General features: G+C 37.8%; 1 protein-coding gene across 8 annotated transcripts in view; it reads right to left on the bottom strand.

The window, feature by feature from the left end:
- The window catches only part of Edem3 (ER degradation enhancing alpha-mannosidase like protein 3), a 62,318-nt gene that overhangs the window by 19,997 nt on the left and 27,849 nt on the right, over positions 1-14,472 (bottom strand). For all 8 annotated transcript variants that reach the window (XM_021197392.2, XM_021197391.2, XM_029538439.1 and 5 more), the window contains exons 8-13: positions 13,317-13,422; positions 6,071-6,168; positions 3,636-3,761; positions 3,379-3,462; positions 2,284-2,367; positions 1,522-1,646 (exon numbers count right to left, since the gene is read on the bottom strand). In XM_021197392.2, the coding sequence (XP_021053051.1) occupies positions 1,522-1,646; positions 2,284-2,367; positions 3,379-3,462; positions 3,636-3,761; positions 6,071-6,168; positions 13,317-13,422 (623 nt within the window). The remainder of the gene's footprint in view (positions 1-1,521; positions 1,647-2,283; positions 2,368-3,378; positions 3,463-3,635; positions 3,762-6,070; positions 6,169-13,316; positions 13,423-14,472) is intronic.

The following is a 14,472-nucleotide window of genomic DNA, read 5'->3' as shown; positions in this document are numbered from 1 at the left end:
AGCACCATGTTCCTCAGGTCTTTACTGCTGTGGGAGTGTGAGCACTGTGTTCCTCAGGTCTTCAGTGCTGTGGGAGTGTGAGCATTGTGTTCCTCGGGTCTTCAGTGCTGTGAGAGTGTGAGCACTGTGTTCCTCAGGTCTTCAGTGCTGTAAGAGTGTGAGCACTATGTCCCTCGTGTCTTAGTTACTATGGGAGTATGAGTACTGTGTTCCTCATGTCTTCAGTGCTTTGAGAGTACTGTGTTCTTCATGTCTTCAGTGCTGTGAGAGTGTGAGCACCATGTTCCTTATGTCTTAGTTACTGTGGAAGTGTGAGTACCATGTTCCTCAGGTCTTCAGTGCTGTGAGAGTTTAAGCACCGTGTTCCTCATGTCTTAGTTACTGTGAGAATATGAGCACCGTGTTCCTCAGGTCTTCAGTCTCTTTGCCTGGAATAACTGTTCACTGTGTCTCCTAGCTCTTCCTCATCTGTCAGGACTCTGCATTCTCTAGAAGCACTTCAGTGAACATCACATCCCACCATGCACCTCATGCCTTCCAATTGGTTTGCAGCACAGCTGAACAGTCTGTTTATCTATCTGTCCTCACTGATTCAGAGCTCAAAGGACACACACCCCTTCATATGTCTAAGATTCTTTTAAAAAGAATTATTCATTTTTTTTAATGTATGTAAGTACATTGTAGCTCTCTTCAGGTACACCAGAAAAGGACATCAGATCCCATTACAGATGTACCATGAGATTGCTGGGAACTGAACTCAGGACCTCTGGAAGAACAGTCAGCTCAGCCATCTCTCCAGCCCTATATGTCTAATCTTTAAAACTGTATAATACTGGCATATAATGGGTTTCAAGAGTAGTTATGAAATGGATGTTTGCTAAGCAAATTAATAAACAAGCTTTAGTGGTCATTCAGAGATAGGAAGGCTACAAAAGTGATCTTGGAACAGCAGGACTATAAGTGACGGCCACACTGCTCAATGTGTGTGCCCTTATCACTTGAGTACTTCATGGCACCACGTCTATCTAGTCGCCAGTGAAACAGACCCCAGCACTGGTCTCCCCACCAGGGACAGAATCAGAAACCACACATTGGCCATGATAAAGTTGATGAAGAATCCTTGACTGAATACAAGTTAACTCTTTCACTATTTTGATAATTTCTCTTACATAATATATTTTAAAAATTACAGCACAGCACACAATGTTTTTAATGTCCCCCAAAACAGGTTCTGATGTGAAATATTCTACTTAAAAATCATCTGAGTACCTACTACGTATGAGGCACTATGGCAAAAACAAAAGAAAAACATGACTTTTCAAACTGCTTTAAATAGGCAGATCAAAGAGCTTTTAAAAAACAAGCACAATGAACTAAAGTTGCACCCTTGGGTGCTCTAGCACTCAGTGTCTCTGGGTCTCAGTGTGCTGTGTCCCTTCCCTCGGGTGCTCCGGCACTCAGTGTCTCTGGGTCTCAGTGTGCTGTGTCCCTTGCTAAGGAAGGGGATGGGTGCTTGCTTACCTGTCCTCATGACTCCCAGTGCGAACATCCTTCATGGCAGCAAACCCACAAGGCACTCGTGCATACTTATTCAAATTTTCAATAAGTGTTTTCCCTACTTCAAGGTAGTAAGGGTCTCCTGTAGCCTATTGAAAAGGATAGTATATGTATGTATAAATACAGCATATATGCAGCCACACACCCATTCATCCATCCAGTCGTTAGGGAATGCCTAAAATATGCCAGGCCTTGTGTTGGGCACCAGCACACATTACACAGGAAATAGGTTTAGAAATACACCACGGACTTGATTTATAGAATTTCAAACAACTGAAACTGTAACCTTAGCCTAAGTTACATTTCTAAATGCTCAGAAGAGCTCCCTGGGTGAAGGGAAGGGACTTGCTTTAGCATGAGGTCCTCAATATAAAATTGTTGGGTTTTGTTTGTTTTCTTTTTTCTTCTCATGACCCTTCTTTTTTACAGCAGGGATATTTACAGAGTGCAGAGGGGCTAATTTAAAAATTTAATATCATAGCTGGATCTCAACTTCCTATGTTTTCTGTTTGGAGCTACAGCCTCAACCTGGAATCTTCAGAATTATAGTTGAAAAGGCACTGAAGTTCACATCAAATCTTACATCTTTCTATAATTTTATGGGCTAAATGTATGCAAATCATGATATATCTAACCACTACAACCATAAATACTATTTGTTATTATAAAAGAGCAAGAGAGACAACAAGATGTAGGGAAAAAGCCAAAAGTGGTAGGTTATCTTACCTTATATAAGAAGTAGGTACTTTCTGCAAACTCTGGCCTTAAAGGATGCTGAGCCCAATGGACCCTGAAATCTGTAGTAAATGCCTGTATAGAACAACATATAAGTAAGCATTACAATGTGACTGAAAAATAAACAATCAGTTCCAGAATACAAAGCAATACATATATAAGGCAAAAGTAATTAATATTCAAGTCACAATAAATTTTCATCCATAAAATACTATTATCACTAAAATACTAATTCCTTTTTAGAAAGTCTGTTTAGCCGCGCTTACTGAGTTATTTTTCTGTGTGAACACACTCATGTCTGTGTGTAATCACAGAAGCACTCACAGAGGTCACCCTTGTGTTCCTCGGTGCCTTCCATCTTGCCAAGTAGGGTAGGGTGGCTGACCAGTGAGCCCCAGAGTCACCTGCCTCTGCCGTCCTGACTCTGGGATTACAGTGTGCACGACCCTGGGTTCTAGAGACTGAACTCAGGTCTCCATGCTCGCATGGCAAGCACCTCACCAACTGACCCTCTCTGCAGCCCTGCATTACCTTTTAAATAACCAACTGGACCAACAGTAAAATCAGAAACCCTCAATAATGACATTCAATAGTGGCAATAAATACATCCTATGTTGTTAGTAACTGCATTTTCCTTTGGTTTCTTTCCTTTTCCATCTGAATTGGTACTTATCTGCTGTTCTGATTTCCTTTTAATCTCTCTAGTTGACAAAACTGTGTTTATGGTGCATAGTATACAGTTTTCACGTCCCCACACACAGTGAAATGTTAAGTCAAGTCAGTTCATGTATGTTTTATCTAACGTAACATTTTTTGAGGACACTTAAAATGTATTTTCTATGTATTTTTCTGTTCTTTTTTTACCTTATATACTTTTAAGGCTATATCTTTATTGTATCCTATTTTCTTTTATAATAATGTCAAATCCTCTGTGAAATGAATCAAGGACTTACTTAAAATTAGTCTATTTAAAATTTAATCAATAACAGCCAACAGTGTTCTTAAATTTTTTTATATGTACGAGTGTGTGTGTGTGTGTGTGTGTGTGTGTGTGTGTGTGTGTGTGAATTTCAATTATTAGCTTACCTCTGGTAGAAAATTGTGTTTTTTAATCACCTGGTATAACATTTCATGAGTTTCAATAGCAGGTCTAATATCACCCTTTAAAACCTAGAAGTAAACAACAAAATAATTTAGTAAAGCATGAATTAATTTTATCTATAACCATTACATTACAAAGTTAGTAAAATCTTGAAATGATCACTTTTATCACTTGGATTTTTAGAGATCACAAATGCACTTAATTAAATTTATTCTAATATGAAGAAAGTGGGCTTCTTCACCTGCAAACCTGGAAAAAAGGCAAGCAATGCATCCATCCAGGTCCGAGCGTTCAGCATTGGTTTGTGGATATGCACATCAAGTAGGAGAGGCGGCTGGCTAATATACCTCATTATGGCATCATAATGCTGAAAGATCATAACAAAATGCTCATGAAAATAGATATAATATATATAATACAGTAAAATAATTACATCTGAATATATATATATATATATATATATATATATATAAATTCCTTATATGTTAATTGATTATATAAATATTTAGGTGAAAGAAATTATATATACTGCTATGTATTTTCTCAATCATATGCAGAAGTATGGATATAGCTCAACAGAAGGGCATTTGTCTAGCACGTCCAAGGTGTCAAACCTAAGACATGTATATACACCACATATGGGTGCATGCGCACACACAGAAAGAGAGAGAGAAACACACACACACACACACACANAGAGAGAGAGAGAGAGAGAGAGAGAGAGAGAGAGAGAGAGAGAGAGAGAGAGAGAGAGCACAACTCATACAAACAGCTACTAAAGTGTTGAACAAGATTGGATACAGTGGTAAGTGCCCACAATGCCAAGCCTGGGAGGCTGAGGTAGAGGAACAAGAGTCCAAAGGCACTGTAGGCTACATACATGATCCTGTATCTTTCCAAGGCAGAATATTAAAGCCTACAACTAACATGAGACTTCCTGGGGCTTGCTGCACAAACATGAGGACCTGGGTTCAGACACCCAGCATCCATGTAAAACTGCCAGGTGCAGCACCATTCTCTAACCCCAGTGGCTTAGGAGGTAGAGACAGGAAGATCCCTTGCTGGACTGTGGCACTCTGGGTTTGGTGAAGAGATTCTCTCTAAGGTAAGGCATGTAGCAATTGAAGACGACATTCAACATCAACTTCCAGCCTCCACACACATGCACATACACTTGAGCATATATGAACACATATATAAAGCAAAAGTGGGGTAGGGTCTTCTGAGAAACAGATCTAAACATCTTTATCTACTGTGTGATCAGCTCACGGTTAGGGTGCCTATGTGGCCCACTGATGTTCCCTTGGAACAAAATCACAGTTTTCATCTTACAGAGTTTAATTTTTCTCCTTTACCTGACTGTGGTCCCTTCTCAGCTAACCCAATATTCTGGTACTTACTACTACCCAACTAATGCCCAGTCACTGTACCACACTCATGGTCTGCTACCTCTACCCTTTCTGTTACTGGAGACTCCTTTTCCCCTTCTTTTAACAGCTTCTTCTATATATGCCTCAGCTTTGAAAACAGGACAAGTTCTATCAATGAGTCAATGAAAAGAAGTTACTGACTTAATTCACATCTAAGTAGAAAATTTCAACAGGTTTTTATACTCAAAAATTTACTAGAATTTTGTATTTTGTATTTATTTTTATTTTATGTGTACGTGCAAGTGTCTGAATGCATATTTGTGTACCACATGCATGTCTGGTGCCTGGAAAGGCCAGACGAAGACATGGGATCACCAGGAACTAGAGATAAGGGGGTTGTGAACAGCCGTATGTGTGTTGGGAACTGAACCCAGGTTCTCTGTCAAAGTAGCAAGCGCTCTTAACCACTGAGATATCTCTTCAGCCCCAATTTAAGCTGTTTTGCTAGCTCATCTGGTATTTAATCGCTATTACTGACAATGTTTACTTAGCTATGTTCTAATCACTGTGTATATAAAAACTCTTGTAATCTCCCAAAACAAAAGGCAACCAGAGATGCTCACAAAATTGATATGCTGCCCAAACAACATATAAACCAAGATCTTTCTACTACTTTGAACTGTATTATCAAAACATATCACATATAAAATGCACATGAACTGATGGGTGGGCAAACAAAAGGGAAATTGTGCCTAAATGACTATAGTGACATGGCTGATGAGTTTACTAAACTAACTTTAGCTTGCTTCAATTACAAACAGCCCACAATATGTCCAACTGTTTCTGTCCTCAAAGCCCCTGTGTGTGGTTCTTATGGTCCATTCTGAAGACACCATCTTTTGGAATGTATATGTACTACCAAGCCCTGATTGGTTGGTATTATCAAAGATTAGGCCAAACTTCCAACATTTCAAATAGAACTGGAACCCAAAGAGAGACAGCTAGCTGTATCTCGTTCCAGCAACTGCCTTCTTTGTTCAAAACAAGATTAGGTAAAACCCAAATCTACCTATTCTGCCATACATTGCCAAATTTAGAAATTTTCTAATACAAGATGAGGAGACTATTTTGTGGATGTGTTCCACTTGCATGCTGCCTTGCCCAACATCATCAGTGAGAGCTGACAAAACACTACAACACATTTTAAGACAAACAGTTTTAACAACATCATTTAGGTTGTTAAGTTTTCATCAAACTTGAGCTTGTGAAATTAGCTACAAATTAATAGGAAAATAAATCAACTTACTGTATTAAATCTTTCCAGGAAACTGTCATCTCCAAGCAAGACATAGGCTTTCAACAGATACTCATAATATGAGTCGATCCCAGCTCCAACTCCACTATCTACAGGAAACACACAAAAAGGTGGGCCTTTAGTAAATGGGTCTGAAACCAACGAGGAAACTAGTGTGGCAGAAGGAAATCACACACCAACATGAAACTCTACTGTAACAAGTGCACATCGTGAAACTCTACTGTAACAACTGCACATCTCTAGAATTACAACCCTATCTGCTTTGTGAATAACAGCTCCCTATTGTTAAGGTTGCTATATGAAATTGATTACAATTTTTCTTATTTAGAAAAAGAGCTATAGCCAAGTCTATGCTATATGGGGGATAGTTAACAGTGATTTATCCAACACAAATTGAAATAGCTAAAAAAAAAAACCCAAGTTTTAACAATTAAAAGCATTTTAAATTTAAAAGACCCCAAAAAATGCTGAAGGAGAAAACATACCTAAAATTGTAAGAACATTTTTGTAAATTTTTCATTGTTTTTGTTATTTACAATCTTCCAGAAAGAAAGGGCAGAGCACATATTAAGGGCATAGAAATAAGAGCAATATCACATTTTTAACAGGATGTTTGAAAATAAAAGAATTGTATTTTAAAAACTTGACGGAAAGGAACTTAAGCCAAGAATTACATACAGCTAAGCTGTCACTCCAATATTAAAATAATCAGCAACTATAGAAACACAGCTTTGGTGCCTAGGGAACACTGCCGCACACAGTTTAGTATGCTGTACAGTCACCTCTGTATCTGAACACTGGTTTCAAGACTCATGGGGATTTAACGGTATAAACTGGCATAGTCTCATATGCTTTTAGCAATCTCCAAATTCATTTTAACACAAAGTATAATGTATAAGCTATATACAAACTTTTTATACTGTATTGTTTAGAGACAATAAATTTAGATATGTTTAAAAAGAACATATGTAACTTTTCCCCCTGGATATTCTCCATGTGCAGGTGACTGAATACTGGAGCAGAACCCATATATGCAGAGTCTAGTTAATTAAGGGACAATTCATGTATTTTAATCGATACTCGAAGTACAAATAAGTAAGTACCTTAATGACTCTTGTTATTCAAACAGTGGAGGAGGGAGCCTAAGAGGGGAAAGACGAGGAAGAAAACAACAACCCCAAAAGAAAACAGAGACTCACTCCATACAGAGACTCAGAACTATGGACAGAACAGAAAAGGGTTGGGGAGGAGGAGACAAAGGGATCAGAGAGCATGTTCAGTTTGTCTTTAGAGGCAAAGACAGCAAAAACAAGAGGATTAAAAAACCACTAGAAAAGATGTAACATACTGAAATAACATAAAAGTAGCATAAACCTGTATGTATTAAAATATTAACAGATTAAAATATGAAAAAAGGTAAAAAGTCATTGAGATATGTGCAAATCGTATAAATGACACATTTACAGCATAAGAGCCTGCATAGGATGAGGAGAGGTCTGGTAAAAGAAAAAGAAAAAAAAGAAAAAGAAAAAAAAAAGAAATCAGAGTTCTCTTCTGATACTTTCTGGCCAGGGCATATCTGAAATTACTTCACTTGGGTTTCCTGTCCTGAGCTGCCTATGCACAGACTCCTCCCTTAAGAGTTAAATCAAACTCGGGAGGCAGAGGCAGGTGGATTTCTGAGTTTGAGGCCAGCCTGGTCTACAAAGTAAGTTCCAGGACAGCCAGGGCTATACAGAGAAACCCTGTCTTGAAACTGCCCCCTCAAAAAAAAAAAAAAAAGAAAAAGAGTTAAATCAGTTGGGTTGGTCAATCAACTGATTAAGATGCTACCCCTGCCAATGGCTGATTTGCCTTAAGCCACACTAAGAAGAGGGGAGGAACAGTTATCCCTTTAATAAGATAATGTGCCCTTCCCAGAACCCCTACCTTCTGTACAGTCCCAGCACCACAGCCATGGAGCTCTTTAAGTGTACCAGCTTTTGTGGGTTTCCTTTCTTCTCTGTTTTTTCAAGTACACTTTCCCTAACACGTTGGGCAAATGTGTTCTGCATTTTTTCTGTCCAGCTCCTCTCCTCACCATGTGGCAGCTTGTCTGTCATGTGGCTAACTTTCACACTGGCTTAACTCAAATGGCACAGCTTTTTCTCCTTCTCTTCAACATCCTCCTCCTCCAGGCAGCTGCTGAGATTTACAGCTTGTCAGCCCTGGGGTTTTCTGTGAAACTTGAATTAAATTGTCCTCATACTTGGGGAGGGGTGTAGACAGAAGAGAAACAGAGAAGAGGGCATAGAGGGAGAAAGGGGGAGAGAAATAAAGCCTTAAAAAACAGGGCTACCATGGGGTCCTCTCTAGGGTATATATCTGACGAATCAAAGCTGGCACATAATGGAGACAGCCACATACTGATACTTACTGCAGCTCTGTTCACAATCACCAACTACAGAAATAACCTAGGTGCTCATAAACAAATGAACAGTCAAAAAAGTGTGTGCGTGTGCGTGTTCAGCCACGAAGAATTAATTATGCTATGTAGCAGATTGAACAAGAATGGTTGATCCCCACTGGCCTGTATTTTTGAATGCTTAGTCACTGGGAACTATTTGAGAATGATCAGGAGGCTTGGCTCTTGTGAAGAGTGGTGTGGCCTTCTTGTACCACTGGAGGAGGGCCTTAATGTTTCCAAAGCCCTGTGGATCCAAATGCAGAACTATCAGATGCCCTGCACTATGCCTGTGAACCTCCATGCTCCCCACCACAGTGAGAATGGACTAAGCCACTGAAACTCTGAGCAACCCCTAATTAAATGCTTTCTTCTATGAGAGCCTTGCTCATGAGGTCTCTTCACAGCAATTAAGCACTGACTAAGATGTGGCATTTAGAAAACAAGAATCATAAGATTTCTATCACATGTGGAAACCAGGTATGTGCAGGGAGTGGAAGAGGACCCAGACAATACAGGGATCCCATCAGGGATGAAGGAGGAGGGGGAAAGAAGGAGGGGGTAAGAGAAAGTGATAGAGGAGTGAACATGACATGTATATGTGTGTGAAAATGTCACAGTGAAGCCCATTACTTTGTGCAAATAAAATGCACCAATAAAACAAAAAATTAACTGAGAAAACTGACATGTACAAAACTCTACAAATAACAATTAGGGAAAATATTCTTTCCTAAATCCACAATAAACATTTACAAAAACTGTCTATGTTTTAGGTCAAAAAAGAACACGATAAATTTTTAGAGCAGATACCAGCATATAGGTACTGTACAGACCACCACATCACAAGTATAATTAAAAACTATATTTATAAGGTGAAAACCCTGCTGACAGCAACTGCATCTCATGTTACAGATACCAATCAACTTCAGGTAGTCACAAATATCAATTTTAGTATCAAAATTTTGAAACTATTACTATCATATTAAGGAAATGTTCTTCAAACAAAATAGGGTCAATCAGAGACAAGCTGGTGAGAGTGACATTATAAACAAAAGACCCTAATGACAGAGCACACACCATAAGCTGGAAGAGGGCACACAGAGGCATACAACTCACGAACAGCAGCAGTGATGTAGGGACAATTGTGCAGTTTTAAATCACAATCTAACCAAAACGCAAATGGTAAGGACTTGGATGTGACTCCCGAGTACCAAAAAAATACAAAAATAAAACAAAAACAAACAACAAAAAACGCAAACCTAAACCACATAGGGTGGCATTTTTGGCACTCAGTTTGTCACCAGTGATGTCAAATATGTTATATTTACTGGCTTGGTTATTTCTTTTCTTTTTTTTTTTTTTTTTTTGTTTTGTTGGTTTGTTTTTGGTACTCTTAAAAGGCTTGCAATATGGTGTTAGGAAAGATGCCTGCACACAGGTGCTTTTTTTTTGTTGTTGTTGTTTTGGTTTGGTTTGGTTTCGTTTTGGTTTTTTCGAGACAGGGTTTCTCTGTATAGCCCTGGCTGTCCTGGAACTCACTTTGTAGACCAGGCTGGCCTCGAACTCAGAAATCCGCCTGCCTCTGCCTCCCGAGTGCTGGGATTAAAGGCGTGCGCCACCACCGCCCGGCCACACAGGTGTCTTATATCCTGCTAGTAAAGTAACAGAAGTGAATAGACTAGAATTAGAACTCATATCCTGAAGCAGAGAACATTAACTTACACTATTATCTACAATTTTTACTCCTAGATATATAGCCAAGAGAAACTTATGCATGGACAAGGAGTGATTTCACAACATTACTAACACCAATGATCACATCAGCAAAATCTTTGAAAACACTTAAGTGTACATTAACTGGTTTATTATCACTTGTAGCATTCCATAGCTGTGAGTTACTTTACACTGCAGTAAGGATGAATCTTAGTAATGTATTGCTAAACAAAAAAAGTCTCACAGGGACATACAATGTTTTATACTTTAGTGAAGTTTAAACAAAAGAAATACACTTTTTTAGAAATAGCTAGATGTGAAATTTTTCACTAAGAAGAAAGCAAAACAACACTAAACATAAGAAGCAAGGCTTCTTCACTTGGGAGGAGGTAGCAGTAGAAAGGTGGGAGCAAACAAGTCCCACATACAGTACAACAGGACTGCTCTAACAAGCTACTGCTGCAGTGCCGCTCAGAGGCACTTGGTATTAAAGAGGACTAACTAAATGGGTGAGCCTGAACCCATGATCACACCATAAAAAAGGAATTCAAGATTATGACAACCTAAAAAAAAAAGTTACAGAAAATTGAAGAATTATAAAGTTCTCAGGGACCATTTAAACAAACCTAGAAAAATTTGTATAAATACAAAATATAAATATTACACTTATTTTAGTTGTCAGATTAATATATATTTACTTAAGTGTGGGTTTTTTAAAGACACAAACAAAAACTAATAAAACTGATAAAACTGGGTATATTTATTAACCACACCAGGACAGGTATTAAATTTTCAAGAGTAGTTGGCAAAGGAATAATGGACTACACTGTTTCTTTGTGTGTTTTATTTTGTTACAGGTTTTTTTTTTTTCCTTTTTAGGTATTATATTGTTTTCTAGGGTTCTGTTGTAGTACTGGAGTTTGGTTTGTCTTCTGAGAAAGAATTTAAAGGTGGGTAAGTAGGGAGGAGGAGAGGATTTTGTTCTAACTGATAAAAATATAATTAAAAAAAGAAAATACAGACAGAGAAGAAAATCACCATTCCTGCCCAACAGTGTAGACACACATAATAAATGTGTAGTAGCACGGGGTTAATGATGGCATTTTAGTGTGTGGGTGTACACTTCCACAACTACTGCCTGCCCACCTGTCTTTGGGTTCTTGAAGATAATATTGCAGGTCCTGCTAGCCCTTGCTATAGCCTACTTCTGTAACATTTCTGGGCCAGCAATCATCCCGTCACTTCCACAGCCCCCAGGAACTCTCCAGGCACAAGACCCTGTGCTACCCGAGTCACTGCTCTGCAACCACTGCTGGCAAAGCTGCTGTCCTTCTCCCTTCTCCCAGAACAAGCTGCCATGTGGAGTGATAGCCTTCATGGTTTCTAGGACTTCAGGGGAAATACTTTACCAGCACTTTTTCAAAGAGTTAGTTGCTTTCATCTTTACATGATTTGGAACTGAGTCTAATGGAGACCTAACAGGGAATCACAGTTCTTTCTGCTTCCATGGACCATTCAGTAGAATTCTAACTCCTGACATTTGGGATGAAGGCTCATCTCGCAAATCTGTGCAAAGAATCTGAACCACTGTTACAAAGCCAAAACTAAGGACACGTTCAGATGAAAACAGAAACCAGAACACTGAATATAAATAAAATTACTGGCACAAGGACTGAGACACAACGAAGATTAACATTAAAGCTGACAGCTATTCACATTTAAATTTTTTCTCTTTAAAATATTACAGTGTGTATATTTTATTTATTTTTATTATCTTTCTTTACAATAAAAAGAAAAGAAAAAAATCATCTGAATGAGATAACCTAGATTCAAATACATCAAATACAAATATGGTATATGTTCATTTATATGTGGATTTTAGCTGCTAAGTCTTCCATTAGTAAACTACATCCATATAACCTCAGTGGTTAGGTATAGAGTAAGGGACTGGGTGGAGAATTGGGTCACCCTAAAAAGGGGAAATAGAGAGTTATGGATGGGCGGGGTGAGGGGTGGGGAATGATACAGAAGGATCAAATGGGGAGGGAGACAGAAGAGGGAGATTAGAGAAGGAATATGGGGAGGAACAAAAAATTATATAATATTAAATATAAGTACTACACTTATTTTAGTTGTCAATTAATAAATTCATTAATTTGCATTTATAGACAAACAAGACAAGCCTTTTGTAGAGCAAGGAAACATAAAAGGTGACTTCATTAGGGACATTCTGGTGCATTTCCATTCTTCAGTACTGGTCTAGTAGGGTAGTCTTAAAACACAAAATAGTCTTTATCTGAGACCCAATACTAATTGTTCATAACATTGTTATGTTTCTTTCCCTCATTATAATTAATTTTAAAAATGTAATACTGTGACATGTAAATATAGATTTCTAAATTATTATATTATCACTTAATTCTGTTTTCCAGTATAATAAGTAAATATGTGATGAATATCTTTGGAAACAAATTTCCTGTGAGTTTGTACTATTTCCTCAGGCTAGACTCCAGAAGTAAAGTTATTAGTCAGAGGAACTACCAGGGACTTTTCAAGTGCACACCGCACACATGCCAGCCAGGACTGTCCTGGCTGTTCCAAGTCAAGTTATTTAATCTTCACAGTAACTCTGAGTAGTACTAATGTCTCATCTTACAGTGGTGGGTACAGACAAACATAAGTTACATAATTTCCCAAGATCATACAACTTAAATTCCAACATTATGACTCCAGAGTCTATGCTCTAGTCTATTTCTAAGGGTAGAAAACACATATACACATATACACATGCATGCATGTTGTGTGCCCCCCACACATACACACACATGCACCCACGATGGGGAGAGGGGAGACTGTGATAACATTATTAAATATATCTACTAAACCATGAAGTGAGATGAAGTATTCTGATTCCTCAGTCCTCAAGGAAATCAACCCAGTGTCTCATTTCTCCTTGCACCTGTTAATGCCATTACTCATTAAGTTTATGGACAATGCTATCCTGATTATTTTCACAAATACTGCATTTACCAACCATCCTGAGGATGTGAAGGTCTGGGTCTAAAAGCCCAGCTTGCATACCTTTGCGCACCCAGTCTCCAGTATGAATATTGATAGTCACGCCTACTAAATTGCTACTTCGCTGTCTTTTCTCCCAGAGAAAATCAAGAGCTTTTCTTGCATATTCCTGTAATTAAAACACAAACACATATTTAAAGAATTTTGTCTTTGGCAAAGAGTGGGAAATCTATAAATCAAAGAGCCACAGGATCTTTTAAGAATTAAGCAAAATTCTTAAGACAACCACTTATAAATTTCCATAAAATCTTGCTTGGCTCACTTTCAATCACTTCAGATTAAATGATTTCACTAGGAGAACACCCATGGCCATTCACCCTTGTAGCACAGGTCACATACATAGACAGATTATTATATTAACTGCTGACCATAATTAATACACTTGTTAACATAATTCTTACCACCTAAGTGCAAAGTGAAAATCTCCTAAAGTAGTCTCATTTAGCAAACTTGAAGAAGATTCAGAGTTGCTATGCTCTTTCAAAGTCATTCCAGATACTGTCTTATAAGTGACACATAATTTTATTAGTGAAAAATTAGCAAATCAACTGAGGACTTATTTGTATACTAATGTATATATACATATATAATGTATAATCTTACAACAAGTTTCAATTATTTTTATTCACTAGATATTAAATTGAATTTATTTCTTATAAAACTCTTAGCTTTCAATAAAAGATGTTCTAAATGGAATGGCAAAGGATAAAATTCTACCAGTAAAATTCTAAATTGCTTTTAAGGCATGAACTTATTTAGCACTGCAAGAAAAAAATCATTAATCCTAATTCGTTACTTTGTAGGTTTGGCAATAGAGTACAAAATCATTTACATTCTTGATGCAAATCTTGCATGGTAATTATATTTCAACAAAGCAGATCATAACTATAGTCACATGGTGAATTTTCAAATCTGGAAAGCCTGATACTGATCATATTTCCCTAGTCCTAGCTTACAGTTTAAAGGAAAAAAAAAAAAAAAAAAAAAAAAAAAACAGGCACAGTAAAACTAGGGGTTTAACCAAAGTTTAAAATGTAATTATAGAACACTATTGCAAGATCTCTGACTACTTTGTATATTGGTCTCCATACATTAGGGTCAGAAAAGTTTTTCTGTCATGCATCAGAGGGAAAACAGTTTGAGCACTGTGAGTCATACT

This window comes from Mus pahari, chromosome 5 (assembly GCF_900095145.1).
Source record: "Mus pahari chromosome 5, PAHARI_EIJ_v1.1, whole genome shotgun sequence".
Lineage (NCBI taxonomy): Eukaryota > Metazoa > Chordata > Mammalia > Rodentia > Muridae > Mus > Mus pahari.
This window is presented reverse-complemented; position numbering and strand designations above follow the sequence as displayed.